The 22,244-nt window shown below is 56.5% G+C and overlaps 1 protein-coding gene across 4 annotated transcripts in view; it reads left to right on the top strand.

Moving 5' to 3' along the window:
• Nucleotides 1-22,244, top strand: part of HSPG2 (heparan sulfate proteoglycan 2) — a 98,770-nt gene that overhangs the window by 43,794 nt on the left and 32,732 nt on the right. For 2 of the 4 annotated variants that reach the window (XM_059138362.1, XM_059138364.1), the window contains 28 exons: nucleotides 966-1,097; nucleotides 1,220-1,364; nucleotides 1,458-1,609; nucleotides 1,699-1,845; nucleotides 3,918-4,081; nucleotides 4,578-4,757; nucleotides 4,856-5,052; nucleotides 5,160-5,307; nucleotides 6,247-6,374; nucleotides 6,857-6,943; nucleotides 7,036-7,094; nucleotides 7,273-7,340; nucleotides 8,650-8,794; nucleotides 8,912-9,084; nucleotides 9,167-9,346; nucleotides 9,467-9,585; nucleotides 10,224-10,335; nucleotides 10,507-10,620; nucleotides 10,704-10,831; nucleotides 11,179-11,265; nucleotides 11,772-11,821; nucleotides 12,144-12,238; nucleotides 12,560-12,700; nucleotides 13,097-13,288; nucleotides 18,577-18,669; nucleotides 18,979-19,059; nucleotides 19,262-19,492; nucleotides 21,141-21,254. In XM_059138362.1, coding sequence (XP_058994345.1) covers nucleotides 966-1,097; nucleotides 1,220-1,364; nucleotides 1,458-1,609; nucleotides 1,699-1,845; nucleotides 3,918-4,081; nucleotides 4,578-4,757; nucleotides 4,856-5,052; nucleotides 5,160-5,307; nucleotides 6,247-6,374; nucleotides 6,857-6,943; nucleotides 7,036-7,094; nucleotides 7,273-7,340; nucleotides 8,650-8,794; nucleotides 8,912-9,084; nucleotides 9,167-9,346; nucleotides 9,467-9,585; nucleotides 10,224-10,335; nucleotides 10,507-10,620; nucleotides 10,704-10,831; nucleotides 11,179-11,265; nucleotides 11,772-11,821; nucleotides 12,144-12,238; nucleotides 12,560-12,700; nucleotides 13,097-13,288; nucleotides 18,577-18,669; nucleotides 18,979-19,059; nucleotides 19,262-19,492; nucleotides 21,141-21,254 — 3,662 coding nt within the window. Of the gene's footprint in view, nucleotides 1-965; nucleotides 1,098-1,219; nucleotides 1,365-1,457; nucleotides 1,610-1,698; nucleotides 1,846-3,917; nucleotides 4,082-4,577; nucleotides 4,758-4,855; nucleotides 5,053-5,159; nucleotides 5,308-6,246; nucleotides 6,375-6,856; nucleotides 6,944-7,035; nucleotides 7,095-7,272; nucleotides 7,341-8,628; nucleotides 8,795-8,911; nucleotides 9,085-9,166; nucleotides 9,347-9,466; nucleotides 9,586-10,223; nucleotides 10,336-10,506; nucleotides 10,621-10,703; nucleotides 10,832-11,178; nucleotides 11,266-11,771; nucleotides 11,822-12,143; nucleotides 12,239-12,559; nucleotides 12,701-13,096; nucleotides 13,289-18,576; nucleotides 18,670-18,978; nucleotides 19,060-19,261; nucleotides 19,493-21,140; nucleotides 21,255-22,244 lie in introns of all 4 variants that reach the window. The other 2 variants (XM_059138360.1, XM_059138363.1) reach the window with 1 other exon arrangement.

Raw genomic sequence — 22,244 nt, 5'->3', positions numbered from 1 at the left:
CCCTGCCGTCCTCTGCCCCACATCGGTGCCGAGAGAAGCAGCAGCATTCTGCAAAATAACAGAGCTTTCTGATGTCCTTCCCGTGGCTCCGAGCTTCCCTGACCAGACAGCCCCTTGGGAAAGAAAATAATTGAGGGCTTTAGTTGAAAAGCCCTTCTCAGCTGGGGAAAAAAATCAAAGGAGGCCGCAAGTCCTTGTTGGCAGAGCACAGGACAGAGAATGTGAAAGCCGAGTGGCCTTGGGAACTCCTGGACTGTTGGGACAGAAGCCCCAGGCTGGCCAGTAGGTGGCTGCCTCCTGGCTTCTTCTCACTTCTTTCCCTGTGCCCTCTCCTTCCTCGCCTACACCACTCTGCCTGCTCTCTCTGGTGCATGTGTCTGTCTCAAAGTCAGTCTCCCCGAGGAAGGATGTCAGTCACTGTCTACTAAAGATGCCCAGCTAGGGGGCCCAGCCAACCCCAGGCCTCGGGCCAGTCCCCGGGTGGCGGTCTCAGACCAGGTGGCAGCCCTGGGCCAGAGGAGTATGGAGCAGCGAGTTTCGGGCTGTGGCAGACCCCTTGCAAGGCCTTTCTGTGAGAGGGCACCGCACCAGGCATCACCTGGTGTCTAGGGAAGCCGGTCAATTTGCCTGTGCCTTTGGCAGAGGTCTTGGCCTTCTGAGGCTGGCTGAGTATGGAGGGAACTGAGTGACTGTGCTGTCCCAGGTATAACTCTTTTTGAGTGGGGTGGGGAGAGGGTAATGTGACGAGCCATCCGATGGCTCGCTGGTGACAGCTGGCAATGTTGGGGTAACAGTGTGTGGATCTCATCAGGGCAGCTGTGTGTCACGTGGGTGAGAAGAGAGAGTGACCCTAGGGACACCAGGGGAAGGTGGGCAGGGTTGACTGTCGGGTCTGGGTAGGGAGTGGGGGTGACCCTCCCTGAGGGCAGTGCTTGCTGCCCATACTGCCCGGCTCTGTCCCCTAGCTGCCAAGCGCCCCGAGGACGTGTGCGGGCCCACGCAGTTCCGCTGTGTGTCCACGAACACGTGCATCCCGGCCAGCTTCCACTGTGACGAGGAAAGCGACTGTCCCGACCGAAGCGATGAATTTGGCTGCAGTGAGCAGGGGCCCTGGGGGGGGGGGTCCCGTGGCCCAGTCCACAGTCTCAGCCCTGCTCTCCACCCCCTCTCCTCCTCCCTTTGCCCTTTACATCCCTCACTCGTGCTCTGGCCTCCCCAGTGCCCCCCCAGGTGGTGACTCCTCCCCAGGAATTCGTCCAGGCTTCCCGGGGCCAGACAGTGACTTTCACCTGCGTGGCCATTGGTGTCCCCACCCCCATCATCAACTGGAGGCTTAACTGGGGTCACATCCCCTCTCATCCCAGGTATGGTTCTGAGCCTGGGCAGGGCCCGGGGAGATGGGGGACGCTGGGCCAGGGGCGCTGGCCTGACCCCACCACTGTCTCGGGGCCTTCCAGGGTGACAGTGACCAGCGAAGGAGGCCGTGGCACGCTGACCATCCACGATGTGAAAGAGGCAGACCAGGGGGCCTACACCTGTGAGGCCATGAACGCCCGGGGCATGGTGTTTGGCATTCCTGACGGTGTCCTGGAGCTCATTCCAAAGCGAGGTACAGCCGGTGGGCAGACGGGCCCCAGATGGGGAGCCGGGACTGCTTGCTGGTGACCGGCTGCAACCCGCTCCCATGCCACCCGCCAGGGCCCTGCCCCGATGGGCACTTCTACCTGGAGCCCACCGCCTCCTGCCTGCCCTGCTTCTGCTTTGGGGTCACCAGCGTGTGCCAGAGCAGCCGCCGCTTCCGGGACCAGATCCAGCTACGCTTTGACCGGCCTGATGACTTCAAGGGTGCGTCAGTGGGTGGACAGGAGGGCGGCGCTGTGGGAGTGCAGGGGCAGGCACCAGGCCTAGAGAGGAGGAAGAGAGGGGAGAGCAGCATCCGCTGGCAGCTGGGGCCAGGTTCAAGGACAGGCACGGGCAGGGGAGGGGAGCCTGTAAGAGCAGCACTTCAGGGGAAACATACGTTTTAGGAAAAGCCAAGTCCATACTCGTCTGCCTGCTTGGGTTATGAAGAAGACAGGCTCTGGGGTCAGATCCCTGATGTAAATCCTGATGATCTCTTGCCACCTGTGCCCTTGGTCAGGTGACCATCCTGTGTCTCCAGTTCCTCATCTACAGAATGCGGAAAAAATAAGAACTACCTCCCTCAGGGTTGGAAGGACTTAACAGGTTAACCTATATAAGCCACTCAGAATCGAGCTCAGTCCACGCCGAGGGCCCCGTGCATACTCTCTGACGTCCTTGTCATCATTTACAGCATCGTCATCCCCAGAGACTAAGAGGTGCCCATGTCCCCAGAGCCAGGCGTGGGCATCTTCTCAGCCTGGAGCTGACCTCTAGTTATGCCCGTTACTGTCTGTGCGACCCTTGGCTTCTCCAGGCCCGTTTTCCCGAACCCAAGGGCGGGCAGCCAGACTCCGTTCTCTCTGGCTCTGAGAGGCAGAATGGCATGGGCCCAGACATCACCCGGACCTGGGTTCAAGGCGCAGCCCCCGTTGACTGCCTCACATCAAGCTATATCCCATCTCACTTTCTGCATCCCAGGGGATTGAATGCAAGGAGGGCACTTAGCTGCTTCCATAGAAAGCCCTGGGCCAGCGCTGTGGCCTAACACATAGTCATCGGGCAGTGGGTCATCCTTGCAGGATTAGGGCTGTTTTTACTCTTTTGAGAGGCAGTGGGGCTTCCCTAGGGTTACACAGCTGTTTAGAGAGTGTTTCGAGCTAGACCCCAGGCCTGGCTGATCGGACTCAGAATGGTCAGGGTGGGCGGGGCTGAGCAAGTGGCCTGTGCGTGAGCGGTGACTAGGATGCAGGGGACCCAAAAACATCCCTGGGAGGGAAGGAGGAAGGCAGGCCTGGAGGAGTGTGACCTGGTGTTGGGGGCCTTGTGTGGTCATTCTGCAGACAAAAGTAGAGACCCCTCCATGGTTACAGGGCTTGCTTTTACAAGGAAGGGGAGGAGCTAGTGCCACATAGATGTAGTCTTAGCACAAAGAAGGAATTTCTAAGAGTCAAACCTGTCCAGGGTTGGGAGGGACTGCTTTTGAAGGTAATGAAACTCCCACCCCTTAGAGCTATTCAGTGTGGCAGCCACTCGCAACAAGTGACTGTTTGAATTAAAATTGATCAACTCACCGGCATGCCTGGGGGGCTCAGTTGGTCAAGCCTCTGACTCTTGGTTTTAGCTCAGGTCATGATCTCAGAGTTGTGAGATTGAGCCCAATGTCGGGCTCCGTGCCCAGCAGGGAGTCTGCTTGAGATTGTCTCTCTCTCTCTGCCTCTCCCCATCGTGCATGTGGGCTTTCCCTCTCTCTCTCTGTCAAATAAATTGATAAATCTTAAAAAAAATAAATAAAAAAACATAAATTTTGAGCATCTAGTTGCCCCATATGGCTAGTGGCTACCGTATGAGAGAATACAAGTATAAGACGCGTCCATCCTCACAAATATTTTCCTGGATAAGGTTAGTGGGTCGCTCTCTACTGCCCCCTGAGGGCCGTTCCTACCCTGACAGTCTGTGGAGAGGTCCTCCAACAGAAGGCTCTGAGAAGTCCCGCTACAAAGAATCCCCTTGACCTTTTTTTGACACTGTGGTTCCCAAATGGTTCCCAGTCATCTTCTCCAGCATTGACTTTGCCCAGAGCGTGCTTTGGGAAATGCTGCTCCAAAACCGTAGGGAAGAAAAAAAAAATGGGTTTTTTTGTTTGTGTGTTTTTGACTTGGGGGAAGACACTAAAGTTCTCTTTAAGTCAGATTTTTCCCAGAACTTTACTATCTCTCTGGATAACTGCCTTTCAAGGCGGGTGTCTCTGGCAGGCATGCACTGTGGCCCTCACCCCTCCGTCTTGCTGTCAACAGGCGTGAACGTGACCATGCCTGCGCAGCCCGGCATGCCACCCCTCTCCTCCACGCAGCTGCAGATTGACCCTGCTCTGCAGGAGTTCCAGCTGGTCGACCTGTCCCGACGCTTCCTGGTGCATGACTCTTTCTGGACTCTGCCCGAGCAGTTCCTGGGCAATAAGGTGAGGGACCAGCCTCAGCTGCTCCAGGCAGGAGAAAGGCCAAGCTGCCCTCCTATGCCCAGAACCTGCCTGGGGGTTCTGCTCCCTCTGAAGCTGGTATGCAGCAAGACAGACTCTGCTCTGGGGGAAAGATGGGCACTGACTTATTCGTTCAGAGTAAGGTGTCTGTCCACCAGGCTCGGGTTGGAAGGAATGCTGACTCAGCCTTTTAAAAGGTGCTCCTGGACCATTCCCCCACACCCGAGACAGGGTCAGTGTTCCTCCTCTAGCCTCCCCGGGCAACTTTTATTCTACCACCCACATCGGACTGAGTACCCTCAAGGCAGAGCCAAGTCCCACTCATCTCTGCTTCCCTGTGCCTAGCTCTGTACGAGGCATACAGTTAGTGCCAGGCATATAGAGGGAGGAGGAAAGGCCAAGTGGACCCAGAGCAGGCATCAGGTCGCGCCCCGCTCCCAGCCAGCTTCCCTGCCCTGAGCTGCCCTGTCTTGACCAGGTGGACTCCTATGGGGGCTCCCTGCGCTACAAGGTACGCTACGAGCTGGCCCGTGGCACGCTGGAACCAGTGCAAAGGCCGGATGTGGTCCTCATGGGCGCTGGATATCGCCTCCTCTCCCGAGGGCACGTGCCCACCCAGCCCGGCACTCTGAACCAGCGCCAGGTTCAGTTCTCCGAGGTGCGTGGTGCCTGAACTCTCAGGGCCTGGGGCAGAGGTGCTACAGGCTGGGCAGGTGCTAACGTGGGCTGCCTCCACACACCTTTGTTCGTGTCCAGGAGCACTGGGTCCATGATTCCGGCCGGCCCGTGCAGCGGGCTGAGATGATGCAGGTGCTACAAAGCCTGGAGGCTGTGCTCATCCAGACGGTGTACAATGCCAAGATGGCCAGCGTGGGACTGAGTGACATTGCCATGGACACCACTGTCACCCACACCACCAGCCACGGCCGGGCCCACAGTGTAGAGGAGTGCAGGTACCTGACTTGGCAGGGCTTGGAACCACAGGGTCCCCAGCGAAGATAGGGAGAAACAGCAGGGCCTCACAGTTCCTGTAACCACTGTCTTTGTCCTGCCCCTACAGATGCCCCATCGGCTATTCCGGCTTATCCTGTGAGAGCTGTGATGCCCACTTTACCCGGGTGCCTGGTGGGCCCTATCTGGGCACCTGCTCGGGCTGCAACTGTAACGGGCACGCCAGCGCTTGTGACCCTGTGTATGGCCACTGCCTGGTGAGTAGTGCCCATTGGCATTTGGATACTGGCTAGGGGCTGGGGACACAGACAGAGTGGGAGGCCCAGGCTAAAGCCTCTTTGTGTCCACCAGCTCAGCATGAGCCTCTGGAATGACTGCCATGGCTGCCAGATAAAATATCATGACCTCTGGATGCATTAAGAGAGGTATAACATCCAGAAAAGGGAGGTGAATGTTCTACTCTCTTCCACCTTGGTCAGAACAGTCCTGGAAAGTACTATGTTAAGGATGGTCCTTAGCAAGACAGCACTAAGGGGGAAAAGCCTGGAAATCATATGTATTTCTAAGGAATAGTGGAGGGGGCTGGGATTATGGAGCTGACAGAAGACAAGGCTCGGGACGCCTGGGTGGCTCAGTTGGTTAAGCAGCTGCCTTCGGCTCAGGTCATGATCCCAGCGTCCTGGGATCGAGTCCCGCATCGGGCTCCTTGCTCGGCGGGGAGCCTGCTTCTCCCTCTGCCTCTGCCTGCCATTCTGTCTGCCTGTGCTTGCTCTTTCCCCATCTCTCTCTCTAATAAATAAATAAAATCTTAAAAAAAAAAAAAAAAAGAAGAAGAAGACAAGGCTCAAGCAGAGAAAGCTACCATCTTCAAATTCCCCAAGAGCTGCGTAGGGTAAAAAGAAACAGATTCTAGAGGGCTGAAATGGCCAGCAAGTTAGAAGAAGGAGGCAGGTTTAGGTTGATATAAAGCAGGCATTTTGAACCTTCTGTGGAACAGGCTGCCCACATGAGGTGATGAATTCCCCATCAGGATGCAGCTGGCTGCTCTCCTGTCTGCAGGGTGGTGGAGTAATCCCAGCATGCTGGTGGAGGCTGGGCCAGCCTCAAAGGGCCACGCTCAGAATCCAGTGTGGCCCTATGCTGGGGTGGAAGGCCTGCTCTGCAGGACCTGAACCACTCCTTGCCCTTCCTCCCAGAATTGCCAGCACAACACAGAGGGTCCGCAGTGCAACAAGTGCAAGGCTGGCTTCTTTGGAGACGCCACGAAGGCCACAGCCACTGCCTGCCGGCCCTGTCCTTGCCCATACATTGACGCCTCCCGCAGGTCAGAGCTGGCATGGGGCAGTGATCCTGGGGGGAGGGGCAGTTCAGCAGGCCATGGGCAGACTCTGGGCAGGGAGGTGGGAGGCCCGGGTTCAAATCCCAAACTGGTCACTAAATCGTTCCGTGCCACTTGGCCTTTCTGGGCCTCGGCTTCCTTCCTTCCCCATATAGTGGGCCCATCTGTCTTTCTAGTGTTGCTTTGAGGCTGCAGATCAAAACTAGGTGGTCAGGGGCTTGGTCAATAAAGCATGTGACTTGATCTCAGGGTCATAAGTTCGAGCCCAACGTTGGGTGTAGAGAGAACTTAAAAAAAAAAAAAAATCTTAAAAAAAAAAAAGACAGGTGGACAAAGAGAAGAGAGGCACCATGTCTTGTGGCATACTGTGCTTTGTGGACAAAAAATCATTTCCCAGGGTGGGAGTGTAAGCCCTGATCTGGCCCATCACGGCAGCCCTGCCCCATCCTGCTACTCAATACCCACAGATTCTCAGACACCTGCTTCCTGGACACAGATGGCCAAGCCACATGCGATGCGTGTGCCCCAGGCTACACAGGCCGCCGATGTGAGAGGTGAGTGAAAGCCGGCAGGCACCGGGGCAAGCAGGCTGTATTGGGTGGGGGGACACAGAAGCACCACTAACCACTCTCCCTCTCTCCACCAGCTGTGCCCCGGGATATGAGGGCAACCCCATCCAGCCTGGTGGGAAGTGCAGGCCCAGCAGTGAGTATCCTAGCCGTCATCCCCTGGCACCTCCCCGGGCTGCCCGCTGGGCCCCAATCCAGGAGCCCAGCCCCAGCCCTGTGATCCTTGGGGAGCCATCCCATTCTGCCACCTGTCTGGCCAGACTGGGTCTATCCCATTCCCGCCTGCCTTGCCAACATCCACTTTGTGCTTCCAGACCAGCAGATCGTGCGCTGTGACGAGCGAGGCAGCACAGGGACCTCTGGGGAGGCCTGTCGCTGTAAGGTATGTGTGCCCTCCCCTCCCCCACCCCAGGGGCTTCTGGTGGGCACACATCTGGGAGAGGGAGGAAGGAGGCTCCACCTTCTCCATAGCTCCTTGGCCAGAAGCTGCTGAGCCTGGCTGGCTAGTCTTCCCCTCCTGAGAGGTGGTCTGGCACCAGGAGGGGGCCTAGTCTGCGAAGTCAGGGAGCCTGGGCTGAAGTCCCAGATCCTTTGTCAGTCATTGTTCTTGTGACTGCTCTGTGTTGTCCCTTCGCTTTCATGTTCTCACACTGACGTGACCGTACACATATTAGCGTCCCCAATTTACAGATGAGCAACAGAGGCTCCGAGAAGGGTCATCATTTGTATTAAGAGTGGGAGAATCTGGGGCGCCTGGGTGGCTCAGTGGTTAAGCCGCTGCCTTCGGCTCAGGTCATGATCTCAGGGTCCTGGGATCGAGTCCCGCATCGGGCTCACTGCTCAGCGGGGAGCCTGCTTCCTCCTCTCTCTCTCTCTCTGCCTGCCTCTCTGCCTACTTGTGATTTCTCTCTGTCAAATAAATAAATAAAATCTTTAAAAAAAAAAAAAAAAAAAAAAAAAAAGAGTGGGAGAATCTGGAGTCAGTGGGAAAAAGGAACTGGACCAAAGCACTCCTAATCTTTTTTTTTTTTTTTCAAGATTTTACTCATTTATTTAACAGAGAGAGGCAGTGATAGAAAGAATACAAGCAGGGGGAGTGGGAGAGGGAGAAGCAGGCTTTCCACTGAGCAGGGAGCCCGATGAGGGACTCCATCCCAGGACCCTGAGATCATTACCTGAGCCGAAGGCAGAGGCTTAACCCACTGAGCCACCTAGGTGCCCCCAAAGTACTCCTGATCTTAGATCCCTGAGTGGATTAGCAAGCCAAGGGATCTGGTGTAAATCATTTTCCATCCCTGAGCCTCCGTTTTCTCATGTGAAGCATGGAGGTTTCACTTTACTTTCAAGGGACTCAGAAGAATTAAATGAGTTAATGGTTGAACAGGAACCAGCACAGTGCCTGAAACACTCCATAAAGAGTAGCAGTAACTTCTAACCAAATGGCTGTATTTCAAATCTACATGCGTTTATGAGCCCCTTACCAGCCAAATCGAAAAGGAGGAAAAGGGTGGTGGCTTAAGCTGTCCTTATTGGGAATCACTGTTCACATGGTGGCAGCCCTGCCTACAGGTGCTCTTTCTGTGGCTTTCCTGGCCTTGGGTCCCCCCCTGGAAGGGCAAACAGATGAAGCCGGAAGCTCTAGGCAGCCCCTCCCGTGGGCTGTCCTGCAGCTCCCAGCTCTGTGCCTGCAGAACAACGTGGTGGGACGTCTGTGCAACGAGTGTGTGGCTGGCTCTTTCCACCTGAATGCCCGCAACCCCGACGGCTGCCTCAAGTGCTTCTGCATGGGCGTCAGTCGCCAGTGCACCAGCTCGTCCTGGAGCCGTGCCCAGGTACCTGTGTGGCGGGTGGGGAGACAGCAGGGATGGGGGGGTGACCCTGTGCGCAGGGTGGGCCACGTGCCCAACCCAGCCCCCAGCCCCCATGCCAGCCTCCTCTCCCCCTCCCAGGTACACGGGGCTTCTGAGGAGCCCGGGCAGTTCAGCCTGACCAATGCCGCCGGCACGCACACCACCAGCGAGGGCATCTCCTCACCCGCACCCGGGGAGCTGGTCTTCTCCTCCTTCCACAGCCTCCTGGCCGGGCCCTACTTCTGGAGCCTCCCCTCACACTTTCGTGGGGACAAGGTGAGCAGGGCGGCTGGGGAAGAGCAATGGCGGGGCCGGACTGCAGGGCCTCTGCTGAGCACCTGTCTACCCTGTGTCCCAGGTGACCTCCTACGGAGGGGAGTTGCGCTTCACAGTGACCCAGAGGCCCCAGCCTGGCTCCACGCCCCTGCACGGGCAGCCCCTGGTTGTCCTGCAGGGCAATGGCATTGTCTTGGAGCATCACACTTCCCAGGAGCCCAGCCCCGGCCAGCCCAGCACCTTCACAGTGCCCTTCCGGGAGGTGAGCCCCACTGCCTGCAGCCTGGGGGTGGGGAGGCACGGGGCCCAGCCTCTCTCACTCAGGGGCGTCAGTAGCCCGGGGTGTCAGTACTTGACCGCACACGTGTCCTCTCCTTGGCAGCAAGCATGGCAACGGCCTGATGGGCAGCCGGCCACACGGGAGCACCTGCTGATGGCGCTGGCGGATATCGACACTCTCTTGATCCAGGCGTCCTTCAGCCAGCAGCCAGCTGAGAGCAGGTGTGTGGGGCCAGGGCAGGAGGCCACAGGGGCTTGGGGCAGGGTTCTGGTCTCTGCGGCGTGGCATGGTGTGGCCAGATTGCCAGCTCTCCCACGTGCAGGCTGTGGGGCCTTTTGTGCCTCATTTTCCACATCTGTAAAATGGAGATCATGGGGCTGGTCCCAGGTCGGGTTCCCTAGAAGCAAAGCCTGAGATGGGGATTGGGGAGCACATGATTGATGGTGAGAACGTGGGAAGGAGGGAGAGAGAAGGACGGCCGGATGCAGGAAGGGGAAGCGGCCCGGCAAGGAAGCGGTTTCAGATGAAGACTAGTCACAGACTCAGCCCACAGGACCTCTGCAGAGTCCTTCTGCAGAGGGAGAGGGGCTTCTGTGCTTTAGGCCAGGCTCTCATTGGTCACCCCGGGAGAGCAGGGTGGTATGTTCTGTCCGGGAAAGGAAGGCTCATTCTCTCGAGGGAGTGGCAGGTCTAAGTCATTTGCAGCAGCCAGGGGATGGACACCCAGTTGGAGAGCCAGACAGGGCCTCAACACCACCACAGTGGGCCTGTGAGAATTAATGACGTAATCACACGCAGAACTCCAGGGAGGGCCAGCGTGGAAGGTGTGCTCACTTGTGGTGGCTCTTCTCATTCCCAGGGTCTCTGGTATCAGCATGGATGTTGCTGTGCCTGAGGACACCGGTCAGGACCCTGCACTGGAGGTGGAACAGTGCTCCTGCCCACCCGGGTACCGTGGCCCATCCTGTCAGGTGAGCCCTGGGCCCCACCCACCTGTCTATCAGCAACCTCCTTGGTGCTTCCAGGCTCCTCCCCCTTTAGTCCTCCCCGGGCCCCACCCAGCCCCACCATCCCATGGGCACTGCCCCGAATGGGCCCCGGACCAGGAGGGCCCGACTACCACCCAATCTTCTTGCTCCCAGGACTGTGACACGGGCTACACACGCATGCCCAGTGGACTCTACCTGGGCACATGTGAACGTTGCAGTTGCCATGGCCATACGGAGGTCTGTGAGCCTGAAACAGGTGTCTGCCAGGTGAGTCCCGCCTGCCTTCCTTCCTGTCCAGGGATCAGTGGCCTCCAGGGGCCCAGCCTCAACCCACACTCTGCCCCCTCCAGGGCTGCCAACACCACACAGAGGGCCCTCAGTGTGAGCAGTGCCAGCCCGGATACTACGGAGATGCCCAGCGGGGGACCCCACAGGACTGCCAGCCGTGCCCATGCCATGGAGCCCCTGCTGGTGGCCAGTGCGTCCTGGACCTGCCCTTTCCTGAAATACCCCCTCCCATCCCCTTCCAGACTCTCTTCTTTCCAGGCCTTTCTGAGAGACAGCAGTTAAATTCTGGCCTTGCCACCGCCTCACTGTGTCGCTTTGTATAAGTGACACTTCCCTCTCTGGGCTTCCATTTCCCCATCTGTGAAATGGAGATGATAAGACACTGCCTCTTGGCCATTAGTATGAGAACTGAATGAGGGCTCAGAGTACGGTGCCTGGCACCTCACTCACTCGCCCACTCTTCCTCTCCCTTTTCCCCTGGTCCTAAAGGAAGCACTGCTGACCTACTAACTAGAAATTTGCCCCCCACACCATCAGGGCTACTCATACTTGCTTTCTGGACACCGACGGCCACCCCACCTGTGATGCGTGCTCCCCAGGCCACAGTGGGCGTCACTGTGAGAGGTGAGGCAGGTGGTGGGCAGGGTCGGGAGTGTGCAGGAGGACCTGCCCCACAGGCCTCCCACTCTCCCCTTACGCAGGTCCCCAGAAGACAGTCAGCTCTCTTCCCTGAGAGCCTGAATCCTCAGAGATCTAGGCCTGTGGTTCACCTCCAACCACCAGGACCCCCTGCCCCAGCGAGGGCAGGGACTCCCCAGAGAACCCCTCATTCTTGCTAAAGGTTCTGGATTCAAGGCCCGATCATGTTCACTTACTGGTTCTGTGGCCTCAGGACTGTCCCTGCTCTTCTTCTCCCACCTGACTCCCTATCTGTAAAATGAACCAATCAGCCTAACTCTGTAAAATGGACGAGTTAGGCTGATTGGTTCCTTCCCACACTGAGGCCTGGTTCCCGTGTGAGTCTGATACAGGGGCCCCAGTACAGTCCTGGGCTTACAGCAGGCTCGCCAGGACTCTGTGGTTCTGCCCTCCTGGTTCTGCCCTCCCATCATCTAATGCTTTCTCCTTAGGTGTGCCCCAGGTTACTATGGCAACCCCAGCCAGGGCCAGCCATGCCGAAGTGAGTAGGGTTGGGGAGGTTTTTGGGGTCGGGCTACCCTGTTTCCCCCAGGGGTAGACCTGGGTTAGAAATTTAGTTCTTCAACCTGTGGCAAGTGACTTTACCTTTCTGAGCCTCAGCTTCTTTATCTGTAAAATGGGTATAGTAAAAAACTTGTGCACTCCAGAGAGCTGTTATGAGTGGGTGTAATGCCTACACAAGGTAGGTGTTCAGAAATAAACACTCCCTCTCCTGGTGATGAGTTCGATGCCCAGAGGGTAGTGGAAGTGAGGGTGCTTGGAGGCGGGTTTGGGGTTCCAGCTGTGGCTTCCCTCCACCTTAGGAGATGGCCAACTGCCAGAGCCCATCGGCTGTGGCTGTGATCCCGAGGGCAGCATAAGCAGCCAGTGTGACGCAGCTGGCCAGTGTCAATGCAAGGTTAGTCCAAACCCCTGCTCTCTAGGAGGCCCTGCACCACAGCCGTTGGGGGTCACCCTGGCATTCCCTCTCACGGTACCCTTGGGGCTGTCCCTGAGACACCCACCCCCACCCTTCCCCAGAGGCTCCATCGCTGCCCCACAGTATGGGCCCAGTGGGAAATCACAGCAGCAGCCCATGGGAGTCGGGCCTAGGCCTGGGGGCTGCTGGGACTCCCCCAGAACTGCTGGACGTGGCCGGGAGGCTGGCCTCAAAGGCTGCCAGAGGTGAAAGAACTGCCCCCCGAGCCCCCCACACCTACCCTCCCGTCCGTCCTCCCAGGCCCAGGTGGAAGGCCGCACATGCAGTCACTGCCGGCCCCACCACTTCTTCCTGAGCTCCAGCAACCCCGACGGCTGCCTGCCCTGCTTCTGCATGGGCGTCACCCAGCAGTGCGCCAGCTCCTCCTACGTCCGCCACCTGGTAAGTGCACCTGCGTGTATGCGCGTGCGTCCGCGCATGCGCCGCCTCTTGGAGCCCCCACCCCAGCCCTCCGGGGTCCGTTCTGGCCTAGTGGCATTCTCTCTGCTTGTAAGGACACCCATCTCCAGGCCCCCACTATGGCCCCTGTAAGCACGGATCCCAGCGACCATCGACCCGACCCTCATACCCTCCCTGGGACCCCTTTATCGCTTGTGTCATCACTGAGCCCCGCACCCCTTTCTTCTCCCCCGTGGCCTCCCCATTCCCCCATCACTTCTGTCCTCGCCCCGTTCTTAGCGATGCCTCCATGACACTATGATGCCTTCCCCGACCCTCCCCCACCAAGGTGACCACTCCCAAGCACAGGCTGACACCCCGTCTTCTCTCTGCTGCCAGATCTCCACCCACTTTGCCCCTGGGGACTTCCAAGGCTTTGCCCTGGTGAACCCCCAGCGGAACAGCCGCCTGACAGGAGGCTTCACCGTGGAACCTGTGCCCGAAGGCACCCAGCTGTCCTTTGGCAACTTCGCCCAACTCGGCCATGAGTCCTTCTACTGGCAGCTGCCGGAGGCCTACCAGGGAGACAAGGTGTGATGTACAGTGAGGCCTGGCAGGCCCTCCCTGGCTGTGGGTTCTGAGCCAGGCCCTAGGGAGCCCCGAGGTCAGCCAGGATGCCAACACAAGCTGATCTCAGAGCAGGAGTTGGCCACATTGGGGTTCAGTGCCTTTACAGTCAGAGAGTCCTCAGTCTAAACCCAGGTCTCCCGCTGACTAGTTGATTGCCTTTCAATTAACCTCAGCTCCAGGGTGGCTGGGAGAATGGGAGTTCGTGTCCTGCCCATATGGAGTACCCTCCTGCTGATGATTATTAGCTTTCAGGCAATAGATAGGTCCTGGGCGAGGCCCTGAAAATACAGGGACAAACAAGACAGCACAGGTTCAATGCCATGCATTTGCTCCCTCCACCTTCCCTCATCTAGGGCTGTTGATTCTGTGCTAACTGGGTGCTTGGTGGTGGTCTTAACTCTGATGATAGTTCCTGTTTTTTGAGCTCTCATGGGCACCGTTTCTAATAGCTCGTATGTGTTGTAAATCACCACTCCTACCCCCTGTCCTGGGAGGAAATGAAGGGGACACCCAGAAGGTGGCAGTGCTGGCCTTCAGAGCCAGGTCAGAGGCTGCTCTTGGATACTCCACTGGCCAGAGATAAACTGTGGTTTGGTGATGATGGTGGTGAAGGGAGGGGTCGGGGAGGCACATCCAAGGAGCAGACTCCAGAGCCTGCCGGAATGTGTTCCTTGAGCAGTCCGTGCCATCCAATGGCAACCAGGAAAAGATGGAGGCCCTTGCTGGCCGAGGTCAGCACTCAAGCAGACGTGTCCCCTCTCCCAGGATCCCAGGGAGGTCAGGGACACAGGAGGGGCAGTTCCCAAGCTGCGCTGTCCTTCTTCCTGGGACAGACCCACCTATCCCAGCCTCCCAAAGGCTGACCTTCTAGTCCCTTCTCCCTCTCTGGTTCCTCCCCTCCTGGCTTCTTGGCTTCCCTGTGTGCATCTCTCTTGTCCTGGCCTGCAGTTCACACATCTCTCTCTCTCTCTGACTCCCTCTCTTGGCATTTCGCACCCCGCAGAGGGAGGCATATTTTGCACAGATGCGCTGGGCTCACCAGGTAGGCCCGTGATCTGAGTGGTGTGAAATGGATGTGACATGGTCATGGTGTTCTTAGACGCTCTCAGTCCTGCATGGGGGAATGCCCAGACCCAAGGAGATGTGGGTCTGCATGAACCCAGGCAGTGCCCGACGGCCCCACAGTCAGGGCACTGGTGTGCCCCAGCCCTATGGTACCAGGAGTTAGAGCTGGGAGGGTGTGTGCCCCAGCCACCGTGTGGTCAGATCCTGGCTCCTGCCAGATCTGTCTGTGGCCAGAGTGGTGGTCGTGGTGGCAAGAAAACTAACTATGCTAAACCACGTGACTATACCCAGCCCACCAGGTTACCCTAGCACTACCTCCCCAGCAACCTTCATTAACCCTCTGAGTGCATGTGCCCCTTCAGTAGCCTAGCGTTACTCTCTGTGTGCCAGCCTGGAGGGGGGATGTGCATCGTCTTCCCCAGTGTGGGCCTTTCTGGCTACTGTATCCATGGGGAGAGGACACTCCCCGGGGCTCCGACACTGGGACCGTGGGAGGTCTGAGCTGGCTTGTGCCCCCCCACCCATCAGAACCGCACATCCCTCTCAGAGGAGCAGTTGCGGACAGCTGTGAGAGTTGGCAGGACCATGGGGCCCCCAGAGGGCAGGGGCCGGGCCCGGGCGCAGCGGCTATCACAGGTAACTTAGCGCCTGGCTGGGACAGGCTGTGTCTGGGGCCCCATGCAGACCAGAGAGTATAGTTTAATCAAGAGCCTTAAGCTGAGGCCCTGGCCTTCCTGAGCCATTTGCCCCCAACCCAGGCCCCAGCCTAATGCCCAGTCCCCTCCAGTGTTGCCTTCGGGAAACATTCCAGAGCTGTGAATGGCGTGGGCTGGCACCATGGGCATGGATGGTAAGTGAGGCCCACGGAGCAGCCTCCCCAGCCACAGAGGCTCCTTGGGAGCTGGTCAGAGCCACCAGCCTGTGTCTTACCAGCAGGTATCTTCTGTGTGGGCTTCTCCCTACAGTCGCCTGCCACCCCCCCCCAGGTCTCCCCTCCACTGCCCCCAGGCTCATGAGGAGCAAGAAGACATCCAGAACAAGGGCCAGAAGGCCAGACCCTTCTGAACAGTTAGCTCAGAAGTAGTAGGTGCTTACTGGGCCTGGGGCGGCCTGATGGGAAGCAAGTCATCATGGTGTCCTTTCTGTCCCTCTCTGCTCCTTTCCTCTGTCCTCCCTCTCCTGGTCCCCCAGGTGGATGAGGCCCAGAGGCGGATGGATGCAGAGATCTGGCAGCTCCTTTCCAGCTTTGCTGCCCACCCCCAGCCCCCCGCCCGGGGCCTCTTGCCCCATGCCCAGCCTGCAGCTGCTCTGCAAGCAGCCCCACTTTCTTCCTCCTCTTCTTCCTCCTCCTCCTCCTCAGCTTCTGGGCTCTCTTCGGCAGCCTCTCAGGTATGTGCCAAGGCACCCTCCAAGAGGCCCCTACCCACCGTGTTTTCTAGACTGCAGTTGCTTCCGAACCAGCGTCACCAATTCTGCCGTGTCTGCCTACTACCTGGACTATTATATACTTCAAATTTCCATTTATTTTATTTTTTAAGTAATTTCTACACCCAGCGTGGGGCTCAAATCTATGACCCCCAAATCAAGAGTCTCCTGCTCCACTGACTAAGCCAGACAGGGGCCCCTCAGATTTATTTCCCTTTAAATTAGTCACATACCACCTCATTTGTGCTAGTCATACACATTTTCCAATACACAATACCCACGACATTTTTTAAAGTTTTCTGGTGTGCCATATATGTCATTGTGAAGTCCCCAAGAGGCACACAGCAGACACGAGGAGACACCAGTCCAACCCTGCTCAGTGACAATAGTTGAAGTGGTATCTGGGTCCAGAGATAGGGAGCAAGTTGTCCTGAGAGCAGGGCCAGAACTTGAGCTCTGGGCTGGGGGCTTCTATCCCTCTGCCCCCGCCCCCGGGGCTTCCCTCAAGGGTATGTGTGTGCGTGCATGCCTGTGTACGTGTCCCTCCCAGGACTGTAACTGTGCTCTCACCATCCCCCCACCTCACCCCATCCCCCTCAGCTCTCACCACCTGTCCTTCTGTCCTAGTTCTCTCTCTCTTATGAAGGCTTCTCTCTGCTTCCTGGGAGTCTCTATTATTGGCAGCTGCCCCAAGCCTTCCTGGGGAACAAGGTAACAAGGAGTAACAAGGAGTTGGGGGGTAGCAGGGTATCATCGAATCCCAAAATATTCGAGAGCGCTTTGTCAAAGCCCTTTATGATACAGATGGGTAGACCAAACCTCAGAAAGGGGCAGGGATTTGCCTGAGGTCCGACACCTGTATCCAGATCCCTGACCTGGCCCTTGGCTCTGCATTCATCCCTTCAGGGAGCATTAATTTAGCACCTCCTGTGCGCTGTGTTACATACGGACAAAAGACGACCCTGGCCTCCCATGGCGTAGCATTTGTCTCATGATCATTCCTGTCGTCATCAACACTGTCAATATCATTGCTATTACCATTGGCATTAGTGTTAGGATTGACATCGGCTCTGACCTGTTCCAAACACAAGAGTGCCTCTTAAGAATACACATAATGTGGGGCGCCTGGGTGGCTCAGTGGGTTGAGCCGCTGCCTTCGGCTCAGGTCATGATCTCAGGGTCCTGGGATCGAGTCCCGCATCAGGCTCTCTGCTCAGCAGGGAGCCTGTTTCCTCCTCTCTCTCTCTCTCTGCCTGCCTCTCTGCCTACTTGTGATCTCTCTCTGTCAAATAAATAAATAAAATCTTTAGAAAAAAAAAAAAGAATACACATAATGTGTAATAAAATATTCGGAGAAGCAGATAGGACAGTGTGGTCCAGGGGTGATGAGGATAAGAAAGATGGGCTAAAGCCGAGAGTAGAGCCAGGAGTCCTGAGAAGCTGGCAAGCCTGCAGGCCGTGTGCTCTGCGGGCACTCTGCTCTGGGCAGTATTTTGTATGGCCTGTATTACTACGTCTTCATGCCACCCTTCAAGCTACTTTTTACTGCTGTTTCCATCGGGAGGGAAGCAGGGCTCATCAGAGAGGTTAAGTGAGTTGTCCAGGGCCGTGCAGCCAGGACAGCTGGACGTGGAACTCTGGTCTCACACTTGAGAGTCTGCTCCCTGAGCCACCCTCCTGCACACTCCTGCCAGCTGGTTGTGGCGATGAACTTGCTAGCATCCAAAGCAAGCAGGAAACTAGTTGTTCCACCATTTCCAGTTATACCTCACTCTGAGCTTGTTGAGAACATCCTCAGGACTGAGGTAGCTCACACCACGCCTGGCATGTCATCAGTAGGCATTTAACAAATGCTCACCAACTGCCTGAACACACAAATGGTCAAGGACGACACACTGGTGTTGATCTGAATTTTGCCCTGGTGGCAGACGAGAGAAAGTTCTGGGGTGGAGCAAGGGCCTCAGTGGCTCCTGTGAAAGCCCCCAGCAGGAAGCCCAAGGACCCTTCCAGCTATGAATAATGCAAAACCCAAGTCTAGCTGGCTGTGTGTGACAGAGAATCTATTGGCTTTTATAACTACAAAATCCAAGGATGTTGGCATCAGGCATGGCTGGGTCCAGGGGCTGCCTAGGACTTTCATCTCGATTGGCATCATTCTCTGGCTTCCAGTCCAACTAGTAAAGGGAGTATCTCTGTTCCAGTTGAAAGAGCAGAAGAGCCAGGTTTTCATGTCCACCCCAACAGAGGGGAAGGAAGGTGGTGGAACATGCCCCTTGACCAGACCTAGCTCACGTCTGCCCTCAAACCACATGGGCGTTCTGTAGGACAGAGCTTCCTTTAAAGGAAACCAGGGCTGCAGTTTTCAAAAAGCTGGGAAATGGATTATCAGCAGACAAAACCCACCTGCCTGAGAGACAAGACCTCTGAAGGCCCACCCTCAACCCTACCCGCATGGCTGGGAACTTTTGAACCTCTGTGGCCTGCTCGTGATGGTCACTGTCAGTACCCCCATCTACTTTATGGAAGTTTCTTCAAATGGAAAGGAGATTGAAACTTGTTGGCTGAGTCATCAAAGCTGCTCAGGGGCCCCGCCAGCAGGTCCAAGACTGAAAGAACTGAGGGATGTCCTGTCTTCTAGGTAACCAGATGCCAAGCACAGGGGCCTCTGGTTGAATGGAGGGGACAGCAGCTCTGCCTCTGGCTGTTAGGGCCACTGAAGGCAGGATCAGGCTCTGACTACAGGGCTTGCCTCTATGTAGGTGGCGGCTTATGGTGGAAAGCTGCGATACACCCTTTCCTATACAGCCGGAGGGCAGGGCAGCCCATTGTCGGACCCTGACGTCCAGATCACGGTGAGCACGTGGACTCCAGCCGGGGCGCCCTCTGTCCTTTCAGCCCAGCACTCTGCCGGCCTGGCACGAGCTGGGGGGCTGAGGCCCATTTCCTCCCACCCTCAGCACCTGGTTAGACACTACTCTGGCAGAGGCCCCGCTGCTGGGAAAAGGGGGCAGTGAACGCATACGTGATTCCTTTGGGCACATGAGCTTGGGAAATCAGAGAGCTGGGAGGCTGGTGTTGTGGAGAGGCTGGGACTGGCAGAGGACCCCTCTGTCCCTGAGAGCCCCTTGGTTCCCCTCCCAATCCTGCTGCTGTCTCCCCAGGGCAACAACATCATGCTGGTGGCTTCCCAGCCAACTCTGCAAGGCTCCGAGAGGAAGAGCTTCGAGATCACTCTCCGAGAGGTGAGGGTCGCCCAACCACATCCTGGTTGACCCTCCCCTACGGCTCATTCTGCTTTGGAGCCCGACTCTGATGCCAGCTACCCCTGCCTATCCCCAGCCAGTGCCTGGAGGCCAGGGGTTTAGATAGGGGATGCTGTGGGACTAGCCCACAAAGTCCAACACCCCTCACCCACTCTTGCTGTTGTCCCCCCCGCCCCACCAGGAATTCTGGCGCCGGCCTGACGGGCAACCAGCCACGCGGGAACATCTCCTGATGGCACTGGCCGACCTGGATGAACTCCTGGTCCGGGCCACGTTCTCCTCAATGCCACTGGCCGCCAGCATCAGCTCTGTCAGCCTGGAGGTGGCCCAGCCTGGGCCCTCGGCAGGACCCCGCGCCCTGGAGGTGGAGGAATGCCGCTGTCCCCCAGGCTACGTTGGTTTATCCTGCCAAGTAAGTGTGGCCAGCCCGAGCGCCTCTGCTCTAGTCCAGCTGGGTCAGCAAGCTGGCCAACTGGCATTTCCGTGGCCTGTGATGGCTGCCTTAACGATCATGTTCTGCGCGGTGTCTCATTTATTCTTCCGGACACCCACGAGAGATATGGAATTATCCCCTTTGCACAGATTCTTTTTGAATAGAGGCTCTGAAGGGTGAGTGGCTTACCCAAGGGCTTCCAGCTACACTCAGCCAAGGCTAAGACCCAGCTCTTGCTCCCAAGGTGCCCCCCAGAGACAGGGAGACAGCACCAGATACAAATTACCCTTGGCCAAAGCAGAGCATAGACAAGCCTCAAGGAGGTAAACAGTGTGGAGCTGGATAGAGTTATAGGCAGGAGGGTGCACATAGCAGAAGCTAGAAGGAGGAATGTATGGAGATGTAGCCTACAATGCAGAAGGGACCCCCCCCCCCGAAAGCGGGGCTTGGGGGGTTGGGGTCACTTCCTTAACCCAGAGCAAGGCTCTGTTCAGTAGGGAATGCCAAGCTGTGAAGGGAGTGCTATGATCTGTGCTGGGCCTCAGGAAAATTCCTCTGGCCTGGCGAATGACCCCAGTGGAGTCCTATTTTAGAGGGAGGGCAGGAGGGTGGGTGGAACCAGAGGCCTGTCAGTTGCAGAGAACCCAAGAGCATCCCCATGCTTTGAGTGGAGACCGTGCCACGTTTCTAAGCATGTAGCAGGCGACTGGTCCACGCTGGATGAGTGAGCTTGGAACGGAAGGAGGGAGATGGACAGAGGGGAGCGGGCAGAGCTGCTGTGTCAGGCGGGCGGCCCAGAGGTCAAGTGTGGGACCTGCCAGCACCCGGACTCAGGAACTCCCCAATGGAAAGTACACGTCTCCTCCGTTTCACATCTGTGCACCTTTGCTGTGGCCACAAGAACTTTTAAATCCAAATATACGAACTTCATATCCTTTGAAGTGAGAAAATTTAACACGTTTTGAAGGAGAAGCCCTGGGGAGAGCAGCAGAATCCCATGTGCACATTTTCAGCAGCGAAGCAACACAGATTTCTAAACATCACTTTGAAATGGTTGGAAAGGGAGGGCCTGGAGGGGTTTCAAAGGAGGGGTGATGAATAGAAATTCTTTGTTTTCAGAACCCATGATTACTCCCTTAGAATGGGTAAAAACATCCTCGATCATATGTGTGCTGCCTCTTTCACTTTATTTACTGACTATAAAGGTGAAGGTGAAGACCTCCAAGGGCTCATTCCAAATCTGGGCCTCCGGAACCTTGTGTTTTCATCAAAGAGTTAAGTTTTTCAGGAGAGACCCTGCCGGAATTTTCAGGAACCAAAAGGGCATAGGGATATGTGTTCTCCGTTAAGAGTGAACTGAGACATCAGTAACTCCCCAAGTGGAGGTTCCAGGCAGGATGGGGACAGACACAGTCCGAGCTTCCGAGCGTTGAGAAAGTGAACACAAAGAGGAGCAGGGAGGTTCTGGAAAGAGGATGCTGTCGGTTAGAGGAGCTGGGCCCGGGATTTCCCAGCCTGGAGCCAATGGGAATCTAGGCTGGAGAGCCACAGGAGGGAGAGGATTCTGGTCTGTAGGCTCCAGATGGGACCACAGTGGAGATAGAGACCAGCCCTCCTCTCTCCCCAGGACTGTGCCCCAGGCTACACGCGCACTGGCAGTGGGCTCTACCTCGGCCACTGTGAGCTGTGTGAATGCAACGGCCACTCAGACCTGTGCCACCCAGAGACGGGGGCCTGCTCGGTAAGCCATACAGGGGGGCAGGGATCCCTTGGTCTGGGCCTGGGTGGGGCACAGGGTCTGCCTGGGAGGCAGGGAGGGGCAAGCTTGGGCAAGTAGGCCTTGGACCAGCAGTCTGTGGGGGGTGGGGGGTGCCCAGAAGAGGGAGTAACATTTTCTCTATAAAGAAAACTTTGCTTCCTGCTCTGTCCTCTCACTAGAGTGACACTCGTTCTCTGTGGAAGCATCAGGCTACAGAGACAAGCCAAAAAGAAAGTAAAAATGCCCTATAATTCTACCACCTGGAGGTAATCCCTGTCCGCATTAGTGCGAGTAGAACTCTTTCGTTCTTTTTCTGGGCACATATTTACACATACCAATATGTCTTTTGTTTTACAAATAAACATAGCTTCATTGTGTTTGATGATCAGCTTTTTTGCTTACAAGTTCATAAACGACTTTCCAGATCATTGAACTATTACTTGTCTGGGAATTTTTCAGAGCCGTGTGTGTGTGTGTCTGTGTATCTGTGTGTCTATCTGTGTCTGTGTCTGTGTCTGTGTAGAGCCCCCCATCCACCAGGGTCGAGGACTGGGTGGTTGACAGACCCCCAGCTAAAGGCAGAGCAAGCAGCAGACTCTGTTAATAAAACAAACATGAATCTCATTGGAGAACATAAAACCTACACATATTTTTATGAAGAAGCATGAATTACAAAGCTCTGCCCCACCTACCCAGGTGTATACCTTTGCTTCTCTCTGATGTCAGAGGTGTTTGGGTAGACGAACGTAAAGTGCAATCAAGGGAGTCTGCTTCTCCCTCGGCTCCTCCCCCCCCCCCCCCGCTCCTGTTTTCTCTCTCTTATTCACTCTCACTCTCTCAAGTAAATAAACAAAATCTTTTTCTTATTATATATATTTTTTATTATCGGGAGGCAGACAAGCTGTAAGAGACTCTTAATCTCACAAAATAAACTGAGGGTTGCTGGGGGATGGGGGTAGGGAGAGGGGGGTG

The sequence above is a fragment of the Mustela lutreola genome, chromosome 10 (genome assembly GCF_030435805.1).
Source record: "Mustela lutreola isolate mMusLut2 chromosome 10, mMusLut2.pri, whole genome shotgun sequence".
Classification (NCBI taxonomy): Eukaryota; Metazoa; Chordata; class Mammalia; order Carnivora; family Mustelidae; genus Mustela; species Mustela lutreola.
This window is presented reverse-complemented; position numbering and strand designations above follow the sequence as displayed.